Source organism: Sapajus apella, unplaced genomic scaffold (genome assembly GCF_009761245.1).
Source record: "Sapajus apella isolate SASKATOON/1434 unplaced genomic scaffold, GSC_monkey_1.0 scaffold37, whole genome shotgun sequence".
NCBI classification, from domain to species: domain Eukaryota; kingdom Metazoa; phylum Chordata; class Mammalia; order Primates; family Cebidae; genus Sapajus; species Sapajus apella.
The window spans coordinates 7,485,619-7,503,682 of record NW_022436977.1 but is presented as its reverse complement, the minus strand read 5'-3'; the positions used below and the strand labels follow the sequence as shown (position 1 = coordinate 7,503,682).

Sequence of the window (18,064 nt, the reverse complement as noted above, 5' to 3'; positions counted from 1 at the left end):
TTGCAGATGACATGACTGTATATTTGGAAGACCCCATTGTCTCGGCCCATCATCTCCTTAAGTTGATAAGCAACTTCAGCAAAGTGTCAGGATACAAAATCCATGTGCAAAAAGCACAAGCAATCCTATACACCAATAAACAGCCAAATCATGAGTGAACTCACAATTACTACACAGAGTGTAAAATATCTAGGAATACAACAAAGGACATGAAGGACCTCTTCAAGGAGAACTACAAACCACTGCTCAAGGAAATAAGAGAGGACACAAACAGGTAGAAAACATTCCACGCTCATCGATAAAAGGAATCAATATCGAGAAAATGGCCATACTGCCAAAAGTAATTTATAGATTCAATGCTATTTCCCTCAAGCTACCACTGATTTTCTTCACAGAACTGGAAAAAACCAGTCTAAATTTCATATGCAACTAAAAAAGAGCCCATGTAGCCAAGGCAATCCTAAGTGCGCGCGCGCGGGCACGCACACAAGCCCAGAAATCTGGAGACATCATGGTATCTGACTTCTGTCTATCCTACAAGGCTTCAGTAATCAACACAGCTTGGTTCTGATACCAAAACAGAGATTTAGACCAATGGAACAGAACAGAGGCCTCAGAAATAATGCCACACATCTAAAACCATCTGATCTTTGACAAATCTGACAAAAAGAAGCAATGGGGAAAAGATTTCCTATTTATTTAATAAATGGTGTTGAGAAAACTGGATAGCCATATGCAGAAAGCTTAAACTGGATCCTTTCCTTACACCTTATACAAAAATTAACTCAAACTTGATTAATGATTTAAACCTAAGACCTAACACCATACAAATCCTAGAAGAAAACCTAGGCAGTATCATTCAGGAGATAAGCATGGCCAAGGACTTAGTGACCAAAACACCAAAAGCAACAGCAACAAGAGCCAAAATATACAAATGCAGTGTACTTAAACTAAAGAGCTTTTGTCCAGCAAAAGAAACTATCATCAGAGTGAACAGGCAACCTACAGAATGTGAGAAAATTTTTGCTATCTACCCATCTGACAAAGGGCTAATATCCAGAATCCACCAGGAACTTAAATTTATGAGAAAACAACAACCCCATCAAAAAGTGGGTGAAGAATAGGAACAGATACTTCTCAAAAGGCATTTATGTAGCTAACAAACATGAAAAAAAGCTCATCATCATGGTCATTAGAGAAATGCAAATCAGAACCACAGCGAGATACCATCTCACACCAGTTTGAATGGCGATCATTAAAAAGCCAGGAGACAACAGATGTTGGAGAGGATGTGAAGAAATAGGAACGCTTTTACACTGTTGGTGGGAGTGTAAATTAGTTCAACCATTGTGGAAGACACTGTGGCGATTCCTCAATCTAGAACTAGACATACCATTTGACCCAGCAATCCCATTACTGGAATACTATGCAGCCATCAAAAATGATGAGTTCATGTCCTTTGCAGTGACATGGATGAAGCTGGAAACCATCATACTCAGCAAACTAACACAAGAGTAGAAAAACAAACACTGGATGTTCTGTCTCATAAGTGAGAGCTGAACAATGAGAACACATGGACACAGGGAGGGGAACATCACACACTGGGGCTTGCCGGGGTTGGGGGCCTAGGAGTGGGATAGCATTAGGAGAAATACCTAATGTACGTGATGGGTGCAGCACACCACCATGGCACATGTATAACTATGCAACAAACCTGCACATTCTGCACATGTACCCCAGAACTCAAACTATAATAAAAAGACATGTTAAAGATCTTTTTACAGATAAGGAAAATGATACCAGAAGGAAATGAGCCTACACAAAAAAGGAAGACGGCCAGAAATATCAAGTATGTGAGTAAACAGACAATAACTGGGTTTTATTATTTAAACAAATTTTAAAACAAAAACAGCAGCCGTGTATCATGGGGCACGTAATATATGTAGAAGTAAATATTAGGGCAACAATAGCAGAAAGAATAAAATTAGAAATTTAAGAATACTGTTTCATGGTTACCACATTATATATGAAGTAACATAATAGTATTTAATGGTGGACTGCAATTGAGGTGCATATTGCACATACTAAAGCAAACACTTTAAAAAGAGGTACAACTAATAATGCAAAATAGAAAATAAAAGAGTGGTAAAATTATCCAATTCATCCAAAAGAAAACAGACAGAGAAAATATGGACCAAAAAAAGATGTGACAAAGAGAAAAAAAAAAAAAAAAACCATGAAGAGTAGATATTATTCCAGTTATACGAAATTCTAGAATAGGTAAAATTAATAAAAATAATCAATGGTTGCCAGAAGCCAAGGATGTTACCTACAAAGAGGCATGAGAAATCCTTCTAAGGTACGGAGATATTCTATATCTTGATTTAGATGGTGGTTATACAGGTGTGTATACATGGTTGTTAAATGGGTCCATTTTATTGTATGTAAATTATACTTCTGTACAGTCATTTAAAAAATTAAAATCAAAAAAAGATCTTCAGTGGCAAAACAGATTTGAACCCAAGTCACTGGGCAATAAGCACTTATGTTTTTAATCACTATGTAGCTTCTTGTCTGGCCTGAAAAGAGGAGGTTCCATTTATAACTTCCACTACCTGGTATTGTGACTTATTTAAAAAAATGGTACTTATTTTTAGACTGAAGTATCTTGGAAGAAAACACTACATGCTCATCAAGAAATGCCTAATACATATATGATGACATCAGTGATGAACACTACAACAAAAAAATGAAGAGATTTGTCTCATATCCCTAGATGAGGAGTCAATAAGGTAAAGATAGCACTTTTCCTCATTTTAATATAGACATTTAATGTCATGCCAATCAAAATTCCAATATAAGTTTTTGAGAGGAACATAAGGTGCTTAGAAAATGAAATTGAAATTTCTTCTGAAAGAATAAATGGGCTTTGAAAAACCAAATAAAGGGCATCTTGCCTACATTATGGTAACACATTTATGAAACCTAGTAATTAAGGAAGTCTGGTATTGGTGAAAGAACAGACAAAATTATGAGCTTTAAATCAGAAATTTCATGTATAGGTTGGTACAAAAGTCACTGTGGTTTTTGCCATTACTTTTAATCAAATTACTTTTGCACCAACCTGTACATTTGGAAATGTATCATTTAATGTTATGTTATATTCAGATGAGTTACCAAGGGATAGACTCTTTAATAAATTGTTTTGAAGCAACTGAACACTCATTTATAAACAAACAACCCTCACCTTTCCTTATCCATGAAAATAAATTCCAACCAGATTAAACATTTAAAGAAAAACAAAACCATAAAATTACTGAAAGAAAAAATTAAGGGCCCTTTGTAAAATTTTGAAGGGGTTTCTTCAAGAAGCTGTCAGAGAAAGACTAAAAGATAGGACCTACATGTGAATTTAAAATCTGCACATGGCAAACAACTCTGTTTAAAAAAACTAAAAAGCAAAGAACAAACTGAGAATCGTATTTTCAAATTCCACAACAAACAATAGATTAACTTACTTAAAGACACCTTATAGAGGAAACCATCACTCTGAGGTATTCCTGGTAAGCAACTTATAAATACCTTTACATTTTGCAATTCCACTTCTAGATCGATATCCAACAGAGTGTCTAATACATGCATATACATGTGTGTGAATACATAACGTGTATACAGTTGGATTTACGAATACGTATCCACACACACAAAATTTTTCTGGGGTCTCCAAAGGTTTTCATTTCAGTAGTCTAACAGAAAATATGAGTGGAAAAAAAAACACCTTCAAATGTACATTAATACAGGATTAATTAAATTACGATATGCTGATAGAAGAGTATTCTATGCAGCTGTTAAAAACAAAAGAGATGTAGGTACTGACATGATAAGGTGTTATCTCTGGCTTGATATATTATGCTGTCATTTTTATTTTAAAAAATTACATAATAGGCCGGACACTGTGGTTCACACCTGTAATCCTAGCAATTTGGGAAGCCAAGGCAGGTGGATCACCTGAGGTCAGGAGTTTGAGACCAGCTAACATGACCTGGCCAACATGGCAAAAACCCATCTCTAGTAAAAATTAGGGAGGCATGGTGGTGGGTGCCTACAATCCCAGCTACTTGGGAGGCTGGAGAATCACTTGAACCCAGCGGGGGTGGTGGCTGCAGTGAGCTGAGATTGTGCCACTTTACTCCAGCCTGGGTGAAAGAGTGAAACTCTGTCTCAAAGAAAAAAAGAAAGAAATTACACCATAGAAGCCTCTTGACTGACTCAATCAGGTCCATTAGTTGGGCAGCAGAAAAAGGTTAAACCAGAAAAAGATACTTTAAATATTTCATTTTACTTTTTAAAATATGTATATTCATTCTCCAGGCTTTTGATATAGAACCAAGAACTTTAATTATGGGTCCACCTGTCTCTTCTGATTAAACCACAACTCTACAATATTATTTATGATTTCTGTCTTCAATTTCTTTAAAGTGAAGTAGGGACTTAAAAACATTTGCAAAACCATTCCAGGTGCACATTCTATCTAGATTTATATTTTTCCCTAGTCTTCTATAGTTGTCTTGCTCATTCCTAATTGATTGCATCTTCAGTTTCTGTTAGCATCTAGCCTTTAGCAAATATGTGCAAAGCATTAAACTTAATAATTCCCTTTCATACTCACATTTTGGTTTAAATAGTTCATTAAACTGCAAAATAATGATAACAAGTACAACTACTAGAATAAAATGTTTGGAAACAGGTTAACGCTTGACAAACACAAAACTCAGTAATCTAACTGAATTAATATTTATTAATGGTTTATTAAATTTACTATTTTAAGTCAGTTTAAACAACTATAATTAACTCTGTATCAACTGATAAAATGTTTACAGATCTGTGCTGTCCAATATGGTGGCACACATGGCAATGGGGAACTTGAAATGTGGCTAGTGTGAACTGAAATGTGCTATAAATGTAAAACACCATATTTGAAAGAATTCCTGTGAAAAAGGGAATATAGACTATTGTATTACTAACTTATACTGATTATATGTTAAAAAATTGTGAAAATACTGGATTAAATGTTAAAATTGATTTTACTTCTGTGGCTACTCACCAATTTTTTTTTTTTTTTTCCCTCAGACGGAGTCTCGCTCTTTTGCAAGCTGGAATGCGACCTCAGCTTATTGCAACCTCCGCCTCCCAAGTAGCTGGGACTACAGATGCATGCCACCATACCCGGCTAGTTTATATTTTCGGTACAGATGGGATTTCATCATATTGGCCAGGCTGCTCTCGAACTCCTGACCTCGTGATCTGCCCACCTCAGCCTCCCAAAGTACTGGGATTACAGGCGTGAGCCACCGTGCCCAGCTAGTTTTTGTATTTTTAGCAGAGACAGGGTTTCACCATGTTGGCCAGAATGGTCTCAATCTCCTGACCTCATGATCCACCAGCCTCAGCCTCCCAAAGTGCTGGGATTAGAGGCATGAGCCACTGCACCTGGCTGCTACTAGCCAATTTCAAATGACAAAGGTTGCTATTAGACAATACTGTTCTAAACCTGCAGACATCCCTTGTTCAATGATGATATCAGCTGTGAGGTTCTACTTGAAACAATGAATCAGACTCTCTTATCATCTGTTACACCTAAATCAAAGATATTTGAGTAACGTTCATAAATCTTCCTTAGCTGACTTGTGACTCTGTAACAGGGATCTGAAAACTGTGGCCCATGGGTCAAATTTAACACGCTGTTTTGGTATGACCTACAAGCTAAGAACAGTTTTTGCATTATTATTATGATTAGAGACATAATCATAATCAACCTCATGATCTGCCCGCCTCGGCCCCCCAAAGTGCTGGGATTACAGGCGTCAACCACCACGACTGGCCTGCATTTTTAAATGTCTAGAAACAAGAGACAAGGATTTTGTAATTTATAAAAATTGGGTGACAATTCCAATTTCCATGCCTATATATAAAGTTTATGTATTATCTATGACTGTTTGGTAATACTACGGCATAGCTGAGTAGTTGCAACAGAGACCACATTGCCCGCAAAATCTACCACATTTACTATCTGGCCTTTTACAGAAAAAATATGCTGAGCCCTGCTCTATATCATCTCTTATGGCTCATGGGGCATAGTAAGTTGCCAATTGCATCTACCCGACCTGTCAAAACAATGAGAAGGGAAAGCTTGTGTCTCCACTCTGATCCTTACCAGAGACTAGCTTTCCAGCTTAACTTGCTTCTGTCACTACTGTTCTTGACTCAACAAAATGTCTAGAACCCTAGCTTCTGGGATAGTTCTGACACAGATGATATCACAAAAATACTCAGAGGTCTGTGGTGTCAAACGGTCCCTGTGTGCATTTGCTTCCACATCCACCAGTGTTCTTTCTGAGACACCAATGTTACCCTTTGTGGGCTTGGGTACTCACTGCCCTTTTGCTGTCTAGCCTATGGGTCCTATTTTTATTGTTTTTTGTTGTGTTTGAGATGGAGTGTTGCTCTGTCGGCCAGGATGTAGTGCAGTGGTGCGATCTCAGCTCACTGCAACCTCTGCCTCGCGGGTTCAAGCAACTCTCTTGCCTCAACCTCACAAGTAGCTGGGACTACAGGTGCGTGCCGCCATGCCCCGCTAATTTTTTGTATTTTTAGTAAAGACTGGGTTTCACCGTATTAGGCAGGATGATCTCCATCTCCTGACTGCGTGATCTGCCCACCTCAGCCTCTCAAAGTGCTGGGATTGCAGGCGTGAGCCACCACGCCCAGATTATTTTTATTATTTTTAACCCCTCAACTCATTTGCAGGTCTGTTTCTCAGTCCCTGCTTTTTCAGATACATACCTCAGTAGATCCTGTGAACGCAATCTTGTCTATGCCAGTGTGAGAAGCTATTGCTGCTCCAGCTGTTGGCCCATATCCTGGCAAAATATTGATGACTCCGGGAGGAAAGCCCGCCTAAGAAAACAGAACAGGAGGAAATGTGGCTGATGAGAGTTGATGCATCATGTTAAATGAGATATGCTCCAGTAGACTCCAGTTGTAAAGGGAGTCAGAAGCATTCCTGAAGTCAGCTTCTCTTACCTCCTTGATGAGGGCTCCCATGTAGAGTGCACTGAGTGGTGTCTGCTCTGCTGGCTTAATAACTACTGTATTGCCACAACACAAGGCTGGAGCAATTTTCCAGGCAAACATCAGCAGGGGAAAGTTCCACTGAAAGGAAAAAAATCAAACTTGATAGATGAAAAACTATTTCCCCACGACTTTGTTTTCACGCTGTGACTTCTCATATTTCTCAAACCAGTCCTCAACATAAATCTTGTCCACTATAAAGTATAGATGTTTGGATTTTCAATTACTTCATTAAGAACAGAATAGCATTGACCCTGGAAATCTCCCCTTTTCTCTCTGACCAACAAATTACCATTTTCCAACTACCCACCAAAAGAAATCCCTTGTGAACAGGCAATTTTGTAATTTCTGTGTTTTGGTTTGTTTTTTGTCACTTTTGTTTTCCGTTTTTTTAAATTTGGCTTTGTTTCCAGTAAGTTCTCATGTGTGAAGACTTTCTTGCATCTGAGAATTTTACATCAGAATTTTCACACTGGTATGAAAACTCTTCAACTGGAAGAACTAGAAAAGAAAATTCTAACTATGAGTTATAGTTAAGTCAACGTGTATTTCAGGGTAGTACTTTAGATACATTCATTGTCATAAACATAAGATCACAAAAAATAAAGTGCATATACTAATGACTATGCCAAAATTTTCATTTGTCTCTTTCCCATTGTGAAAGAAGCTATTGGAAACTGAACTACATTTACATGAGTAGATGAGGTTGGGGTCTTAAATGGTTTAAACTGATTTTAAAAGGATATTAAGCTTGTATTGTCATAAGCTCAGGCATGAGCCTCAGTACTATCAGGTGTCATTGATAATTTCATTAAGAAAGAAAACAGAAATCCTCATCCCCTGGCTTCAGCCCTTGACCACAATGTGTTTCTGCCTGAAGCATCTCAGCTGCCATCCTCGAAGGCTTCTCACTGGCTCTGGCAAGCTTGCAAAAATATACAAGTGTCTGGCCTTCACCGAACACCCAATTTCTTTTCTCCTTAGTTGTTTATAAACTTGGGAGTCCACAGTAATGTTTTAATTCCATCTACAGTGTATAAATCTTGAAGTGCAGTAATTGAGCCAGAGCTGGCTGAAAAACAGCTCTTGTCCTGTCAGTGAAGCTGCAGCTTTGAGAGTCTGGGGAAGGGCAAGAAAAGTAAGTTTGAAAACTACAAGGAAGGTGACACACCTCATCCCAGAGCTGATCCAAGTAGGATTTCCCTAGAGACTTTAGGAGGCTTGGTTTAAGTTGTTTTGTTACGTTTTCCCTTTTGCATTCTGTAATAAATTTCACGTAACCTGGGATGTATCAATTATTTGAACAAATATACCTTCCCCAGATCTTTGGTTCCCAATGCCCAAGATTATCTTGAGTTATACTACTGCGTTTTGAAAAAAGAAAACTTGTCTATGCTGTAAGAGTTTAATTTGAGCCTCCTCTTGAAATCCCTGCCGGAACTATTAGCTAATACTGTCAAAAGCTTTGGTGATGTTTTGTGTTATACCAAGGGTGTGTATGAGAGACAGAGAGGAATAAAAGGACAGTGTTTAATGTTCCAATCCAAACACTAAGCACTACATCTATTTCTCTTTAAAAGACACACAACAGCCCTGCATGATTTCAATTATGACTGTGATGTGAATTGTAATGCTGTTTCTTCTGTAGCATCTTCTATCTAGATTCTTGTGAAAAGAAACAGTGGGAAAGAATGAGATTAAAAGATCATATAAAATGCCTGGAAGGATGGTGAGTCACAGCAAATATAACAAAGCATTAATTTTCCATAAGCAGAATGGACATAATAATCAGGGGAAGGTTATTAATACACTATGCTTTGCTTTGCTTATTTTAATCATGAGAATTCCATGACTTGAGAATTCAACTCCTGGTAACAGAGCTGAAACCCTATTAACCTGTTCAAATAAGCATTTGCAGGGAGGCTGTTAAAGATATGTCAACAACATGAGCTCAGTTTTTTTTCCCCCAGTAATGGAAAACACACATCGCTGAGGACCATGTTTTATATGTCTGTAAGAGAACTGGGTCAAATGAAAATAAATACGAGGTGCGAGGAGATACACTCACTGGGATGATCTGTCCACACACTCCAATGGGTTCATGTCTTGTAAAGGTAAAATAGTCTCCATCTGAAAGAAAAAAGCATGATCACTCCCAGAAAGTTTAGATTGGGAAAAAAAAAATGCAGAGGGAGAACTTTGGTGTCTGGAAAAAAAAAAAAAAAAACCAGAAATAAAATTGAAAAAACATCCTATTCAACCATGCACGAAAGCTGGTAGAGGCCTATCACTAGGCATAGGACATCTCTGGCTACAGCTCACAGACACCCAAATGCAGTACTGAGAAAAGGACCTCTACGGCAAAAATGAAGGACAAATTTATGACATGAGAAGTCCTCAGGGTAGCAGAGGGTGGAGCTGAAAAATGAAAAATATTTAAAAACTAAATTTTATGTGAAATATTAAAATAACATGTAGAACAGTTTTTGATTTAAAAACTGAGTCAACAAACTTTTAAATAACTTTCTGAAGTACTAAAGTAAACTAAGTAAAATGCTATTGGGTGAATTTAAAATGCTGCACAACTGGAAAAAGTGAGGAGTAAAAGATATATTTCATAACTCAATCCAGGTGTCAAAATGTACTTCCTGGGTAATGGTGAGACACAGGCATGTCCAAGGCTATTTAAAGAAGGCAAAAGTCCATTTCTAAAAAGAACTCCATCAATAATGCAAAGCGTCTGCCTCAAACTAGACATAGAAATGAGAATGTCCTTGTATCCCTAGGGGTTAAAAGAAAAAGGGCTTGAGAAAAAGAACTTTGTTTTCCTTATAGGAGCAATAGGCAACTAAAATAACTAATTATAGAAGAAGTCCAAACCAAATTCTTCAGGAAAATGTCATTGCTTTTATCTGAATTATTTTAAATGGTTAAGTGAAATTACCAAACAATGGTTTCATTTTTAGCAGACAGCTTTTCATTTTCAATACTGGGCAAAGTCTTTATTTTTCCCTCCATGGCCAGCCCTTTGGTCACTTCACTGATACTTGTTTTCTCTCTCAAAAGCAGTCCCCCAAGGGAAATGAAAACACTCAGCTAATATTCAGGAAAGCATAACTATTAGGGGTGGGAATGAAGGTGGGGGACAGGAAGAGTGTGTGGGTTGGGAAAAGAGAAATGATATGAATTAGAGTGTTTATCACTGTCTCTCAACACACCTAAATCACTAACATTTATCACGCAAAATTGTTTTGACAAATTCAAATTTCTTTTTTAAATAATTAAAGGCCTTACCCTCTGTCTTACTCTCCCACTGCCGCTCTCTATCCTCTGGATCTCTGATCTCTACCCCCTCTTTCCATAATTACCTCTTTCATCTTTTCAAAGAACATTTATTCACATATAAGTAGAGTATATATAGCATCCTTGCATCCTTTTTTTTTTTTTAATACAAATGGGATCATATTATTCAGTCTTCTATATTTTGTTTTTTCCTTCCTTTTTCCCCCCCCCCCCATAAAGCTAGGGCATCTTTTAGCGGCTTCAGGTTATTCCATGGGCTCAATAAACAATGGTACTACTGTAAACCCTCCTAAGAGACACAGAACTTACTTTCAGTTTAGGCTATTATAAACAATGCTGCAAACACTATCATTACATACATGTCTTTTCATATCTGTGGAATTTCTTGATCCAAGTCTGTGTACATTTCATAAATATTGCCAAATCACCCTTTGGGAAAGTTTAACAATTCATAATTCCAACAACATGCTATTTTTCCTACTCTTTAATACTGAGGTTTTTCAAACATTTTCATTTCAACCAATCTAACAGTTGGAAAACAGCAACTTGTTTTGATTTTTGTTTGACGATACATGGGAGTTGATCTCTTTTCATGCTTATTTCTTGGCTTTTTTTTCTACTGGGTTATTCTTTTTAGCCATTTGAAGAGCTCTATGGATATTAAGGAAATTAGGCCTCTGTCATAATACTGCAAAGATTTTTCCACAATCTGCTACTTGTCTCTTGACTTTGTTTTATGTACATTATTTTAAATGGAAAAAATTAGGAAGGAGGCTGGGTTCTGCAATTGTATAAAATTATTTTACAATATCTCCTATTACAACAAAAAAATAGCAAAGACGTTCCAACTGGCCATAGGATGACAATATGAAGTCTAAGTAATACTTTAAAAATGAAATGAACTATTTAGCTTTGTATGCAGATAACGAAAGAATCTTCTGGATATCATTCTTTATATAACTATAAGTTACCATGCTTCTTCAATTTATAACTCTCTGGAAAGTTTTTCATGAGGAGCAACACCACTGATCAATAACCTATAGTTTCATTATAAGAAAATCTTCTGCAACTGAACTCTCTAAGTTGGTTAAGGTGATGGGTTCAGGCGGATAGTCACAGACCATAGAATCCAAGAGTAATGTCAAGATGGAGTGCACAAGGGGCTGAGGAAAAAAGAGTGGGGAAAATGCACAGAAGAACACAGGTGTTTATTTTAGCAGCACACGTAGGAACCTGGAATGGCTTGGGAAAAAACTCACAGGGCAGCATAGGCAGCATGGCTTGGCATGGCAATTCATAAATAAACCATTTCCCCCTACACATTCTAGATGCTTACAAATTTATTTGTTTTACTTATATAATGTCATAAGTAACTGAAAAAAAAAAAGAAAGTTAGAAGGGAAAAATGTAGATAAAAATCTTAAAAATCTGGCCTCTTGAGGAATTGAGTTTGACTCCAAAACTGTATCTCAAGAGAAACTGAGTTTTGAGGACTTAAAACTCTCCTGGATAAACTGTTCACAGATTTGATAAACATTTAGCTACAGGCCACCACAGAGAATTAGACTGATTCTTCTAGGCCCTACATTTAGTCTAAGTAGTAAATTAAAAAAAACAAAGGCTGTTTTTGTGCTTGAGCTCTTCCCAAAAGAGCACTAAGTGGAAGGGACACGGAAAGGGGCCTACCTTTCAATAAAATTCAACAATCCTTCACATTAAAACTTTTCAATAAGTTAGGTATTAATAGACCATACCTCAAAATAGTAAGAGTCATGTATGACAAACTCACAGCCAATATCGTACTGAACAGTCAAAAGCCAGAAAACCAGCACAAGACAAGGATGCCCTCTCTTACCACTGACTGCTATTCAACACAATATTCGAAGTCCTCACCAGAGCACTCAGGCAAGAGAAAGATTTAAAGCATATTCACATAAGAAAAGAGGAAATAAAACTGTCTGTTTGCAGATGACACAATCTTATATCTAGAAAACCCCACTCTCTCAACACAAAAGCTTCTTAGGCTCATAAGCAACTTCAACAAAGTCTCAGGATACAAAATCAGTGTGCAAAAAATCACAAACACTCTTATACACCAACAATAGACAAGCATAGAGCTAAATTATGAATAAACTCCCATTCATGCTGCAAAGAGAATAAAATACCTAAGACAAAAGCTAATGAAGGAAGTGAAGGACCTCTTCAAGGGGAACCACAAACCACTGCTCAGGGAAATCAGAGAGGACACAAAAGAATAGAAAAACATTCCATGCTCATGGATAGGAAGAATCAGTATCATGGAAATGGCCATAATGCCCAAAATAATGCTATTCTCATTAAACTACCACTGACATTCTTCACAGAATTAGAACAAACTGCTTTAAAATTCATGTTGAACCAAAAAGAGCCCATATAGCCAAGACAATGCTAAGCAAAAAGAACAAAGCTGTAGGCATCATGCTACCTGACTTCAAACTATACTATAAGGCTACAGCAACCAAAACAGCATCATACTGGTACAAAAATAGACACAGGGACCAACGGAACAGAACAGAGAAATTAGAACTAAAACCACACATCTACAACCATCTGATATTCAACAAACCTGACAAAAACAAACAATGGAGAAGGGATTCCCTATTTAATAAATGGGAGCTGGGAGAACTGATTAACCATATGCAGAAAATTGAAACTGGCCCCTTCCTTACATCTTATACAAAAATTAACTCAAGATGGATTACAGACTTAAGTGTAAAACCTAAAACTATAAAAACCCTAGAAGAAAATCCAGGAAATATCATTCAGGACATGGGCACGGGCAGAGAGTTCATGATGAAAATGTCAAAAGCAACTGCAACAAAAGCAAAAAAGTGACAAAACGGATATAATTAAACAAAAAAGGTTGTGCACAGCAAAAGAAACTATCATCAGAGTGTACAGACTGCCTAGAGAATGAGAGAAATTGTTTGCAATCTATGCATCTGACAAAGGTCTAATATCCAGAATCTACAAGGAACTTAAACAAGTTTACAAGAAAAAATCCCATAAAAAAGTGGGCAAAAGGACACAAACAGACATCTTTCAACAGAAGACAATCACGCAACAACAAACACAAAAAAAGAGCTCATCAACACTGATCATTAGAGACATGCAATCTAAACCACAATGAGGTACCATCTCACACCAGTCAGAATAGGAATTATTAAAAAGTAAAGAAACAACCGATGCTGGCAAAGCTGTAGAAAAACAGGAACACTTTTATACTGTTGGTGGGAATGTAAATTAGTTCAATTATTGTGTAAGATAGTACGGAAATTCCTCAAAGACCTAGAAGCAGAAATGCCATTTTAACCACCAATCCCATTACTGAGTATATATCCAAAGGAATATAAATCATTCCATTATAAAGATAAATGAATGCATATGTTCACTGCAGCACTGTTCACAATAGCGAAGAGTTGGAATCAACCCAAATACCCATCAATTATAGACTGGATAAAGAAAGTGTAGTATATATACATCATGGAATACTATGCAGCCATAAAAAGGAACAAGATCATGTCCTTTACAGAAACAATGGGTGGAGCTCAAAGTCATTATCCTCAGCAAACTTACACAGGAACAGAAACCCAAACACTGCATGTTTTCATTTACAAGGGGGAGCTGAACAATGAGAACACATGGACACAGGAAAGGGAACAACACATACTGGGGCCTCTCTGGGGAGGGGGTGGGGAAGGCAGAACATCAGGATAAATAGCCAATGCATGCTGGGCTTAATACCTAGCTGATGGGTTGATAGGTCCAGCAAACTACCATGGCACACGTTTACCTATGTAACAAACTTCTACATCCTGCACATGTATCCTAGCCAGAACTAAAATAAAATAAAGGGCCCTAGATCTTGTAGTCTCAATTTGTATTTTCATGTAGATGGTGAAAGATGACACCCCTAGTCTGACCTAGGGTGCCTGACAAACCCAAAAGCTAAGCTTTCTATGGGCACCTTCAGCTAGGGCTGACAGCACCCCAAAGGTCATTCACAGATACTAAGACCCTGCTATGAATCCAGCTTCTAGATCAGAGTTGCCTTAAGACTAGTCATAAAAGCCACTTTCCTAATTTTTGCCATTTCCAAGTATCATTTGCTCTACCATTTACTTAATTTCTGTTAAATCAACTCACCTGCTAAAAATATGTAAATAGCTACCTGTTAGCCTTACCTTAAGGAAAATCTGTAAAATAATAGGTTTCATGGGCTAATATTTTCTTCTAATATTCTTCAAACTAAAATTTTTAAAAATGTTTACTTGTTTCCTATATAGAATCATCTTGAATGCTGCCAGTGCTACATGGGATGCTATACGGTACTTCTCAAACTTCAGTGTGCACACAAAGCACATGAAGATCTTGTGAAAATGCAGATTCTGAATCAACAGGTCTGGGATGAGACTGGAGAGTCTGCATTTCTACACACTCCCAAATGAGGCTGATGCTTCTGATCTATGGACCACACTCTGAGTAGCACGACAAGGAGGGTAAAAGGGAGTCCGTGTGTATTATGATGCCCTAAAGTTGTTCTAAAGCTGACTTCATTTTTATTTCTTTTTTGTCTAATAACTGTACTAGTTTGCCTGAAAGGAGTGTAAAGTGTAGGAGAATCTTATCTGTATTTTTAATACTTTAGCATGGTAAAATCAAAAAAATTAAAACACTGTATCAGAATTTCCATGGAGCCTTGTAATTTTCACATCCTTATCTCATTTTACACTGAAAACTCTATGGAAAAAAAACAACTATAATTCTCAGCATTTTATATACAGAGAAAATATGACACAGAGAAGTTAAATCCAAAGTAGTACCATTGATTGAGTTAAGGCTCCTGGACTTGGATCTGGGTCTTCAGAATTCAAGTTCTTTACCCACAAAAACGTATTAATGACTCTTGAGAGGAAGGTGTTGGATTTGGGTGGATAATGATAAATCACAGGATTACAATATAATGTCAAGAAGGGTCACAAATAGGGTAAAATTTAAAAAACCCAATAACTCTTTTGTGAATATGAACACAGAACACATGGAAACTTGTTATAAGGTTATGAAGGGAACACTACAGAGGAACGCTCCCTGGAATGGGTGAGCCCAGGACTCAGCACCTCTCTCCCTTTCATCTAGGCAGAGCCAACTCAAAGGGGACACAGAGTGTTAATTCTCTCTCTCGTCTATACCTCAGATGATACCTAAGGAGTACTCTTATCTTCCTAGAAAAATATTAAAGCCCATTTTCCGTCTTTTATGCTAACGATGCTCTCTCAATATGGCAGGATGACTTAAAAGGTTGTTTCACTCCTCTAGCTTTGTGCTGTAAGATCAACAGCCTGATACAAAAACAGTCTCAACCCAAATTCAGATACTCCATTGTAGGCTCTGAATAGTTTTGGGTCTTCTTACCAAATATGAGGGACTACAGACAGAACTCAGACTGCATAAAAAAGGACTGCATTTGATAAGGATACTAGAATATGCTCTGAATACAACATTCTAGGTCAATAGGTTAGAACATGACTATGGTGGAGAAAACTAAAGAAGAGATGAGAGATCGAAATAGAAATATTCTATCACATGTCTAGGGCTTTTTATCTTTTGATGTCTCTTTTCCCTTCCACTCAAAGGTAAAATACATATTGCTCTTAAAGAGGATTATTTTAAGACCCATTCAGAGGTAACTTTCCTGACGAGTTTTAATACCTGGGTGCTTTTAATGACCAAAGAGTAGTTCACAACTTACAAAAAATATAAAAACCTTACAATTAAATATTTCATTATACTATGAATTTGGCTGAACAGTGAATTAAATTTTACAGAATATGTGTGTATTGAGCCATTTCTATAATTACATTAAGAAAAAGACTTTGTCGCCAGAGATAACAGTAGAATAAGCCTCTACTATATTTATGAACTACTGAGCCACTGTTCTATGTTTTTTAATGGGGGCTTATCACACTACACAGAAAAGACAGCAATATTTTGTTAACTAGAACAATTTAATTACTTGGATAATGCCTTCAAGGCAAACATTACTTCTTAAATCAGACTGTATAGATGCCTGAAAGAAATTTTGATGGAACTTTTATTCTCATAAAAATATCTAGCATTGGCACATCCTATATATTAATATAAACTAGGGTAAGATGAAACAATCTGTAAATAGTGATAAAATCAGAACAATCTGAAATGTGCCAGAAATTGAGAAATTTGTCAAATATGGACCTTAAGAAATAGCTTCCAATTATGACACTAAGAACACTAGGAGAACTGTAACAAATTTTGTATACCTAGTAACAACAACAAAATATTTATTCAATAGCATAAAAATCTGTAACACAATTCAGTGAATGAAGGTGATCTTCCAATCTCTATTGTGTACAGAATCATCTTTTAAGGAGCTGGCAATCCTTTTTATGTGCACAGTGTTAAACAATAAGATTATTACATTGAACTATTCCACTATGTATGTACTGTAGCAGATTCCTATCATGTTGACACTGAACAGACCTCACTGAACATTTTATAACTATGATAAACTCTACAAATACCTACACAAACACTGAAACTGTATGTTAGTATGAAGTGTATGGATGTTTTTCTTCCCAGGATGCTGCTGGTAATTTCTAAGAAGTTAGATTATGTTCCTGAGTCTGTCATGAAGATAGCTTATTCTATGACTATTCCACTACATAGTCTTGACAGAAGTGAATTTACTTCCCTGGACCTACTCTGTAAAATGAGGAGATTGGCCTTAGGGATCCCTGAGGTCCTTTACAGCTTCAACCTCTTAAAGAGGTTCCTTGTGAAGCTGACTTCATGACCTCCTGTCACCATCAATTCAGGTCCCACTAACAAGCCCCGGTTGTTCTTAGGTGGGCAGAGCAAATCGCTCTTCACTCTTATTCTGACAGAACAAGATTTCAGATTTCACTCTATGCATCTGTTGTTAATGACAATAAACCAGGTCAAGCTAATTCAAGGCAAAACCTTAGGATCTGAATCAACATCTTTGTGTATTTTATCATATTCTTTAGTTTAACAGGTAAAACTAGAAGAGGGTGAAGCAGATAAATAATTATATATGACTTGAGTAGTTTTTTATCTTTTCTGTATGCTAAAATATCCTAAGTCCATTTAGACATCAGAATTCAGCTTAAAACACAGACTACATTTTTGTCTGCTTACGTACACAAAGTCAGTAAAACCAACTTGTTACAGAAAAAAATCTAAGGCAATACAAATTAACTTGCATTTCTCCCTAAGTAAACTAAAAACAAGCTTTGATTCTTCCTTCATCACAAAGAGGTTGTGGACATGAGAGGAGAAAAGGATTTGAATACAGGCTAAAAATAATTAAAATGAGGGAAAAATACATTTCTTTAGGGTTGCTGTAAGATTAGCAATAATAGGTACAAAGTGTTCCATAGGTCATAGTAATGATTATTTATCATCATAATTAGGCACTGCCATTGTAAAAGGGTCAAGGCATAGGATTTATGGTCACAGAGAATGGCTCCATTGGGTACCATGGCAGGAAATAATGGATAGTGTTGTAAAGGAAGCAACATCAAGACTCTTGTGA

General features: G+C 36.8%; 1 protein-coding gene across 2 annotated transcripts in view; it reads right to left on the bottom strand.

The window, feature by feature from the left end:
* The window catches only part of ALDH1A2 (aldehyde dehydrogenase 1 family member A2), a 195,209-nt gene that overhangs the window by 40,152 nt on the left and 136,993 nt on the right, over nt 1-18,064 (bottom strand). For both annotated transcript variants that reach the window (XM_032297324.1, XM_032297323.1), the window contains exons 5-7: nt 9,200-9,261; nt 7,084-7,212; nt 6,844-6,957 (exon numbers count right to left, since the gene is read on the bottom strand). In XM_032297324.1, the coding sequence (XP_032153215.1) occupies nt 6,844-6,957; nt 7,084-7,212; nt 9,200-9,261 (305 nt within the window). The remainder of the gene's footprint in view (nt 1-6,843; nt 6,958-7,083; nt 7,213-9,199; nt 9,262-18,064) is intronic.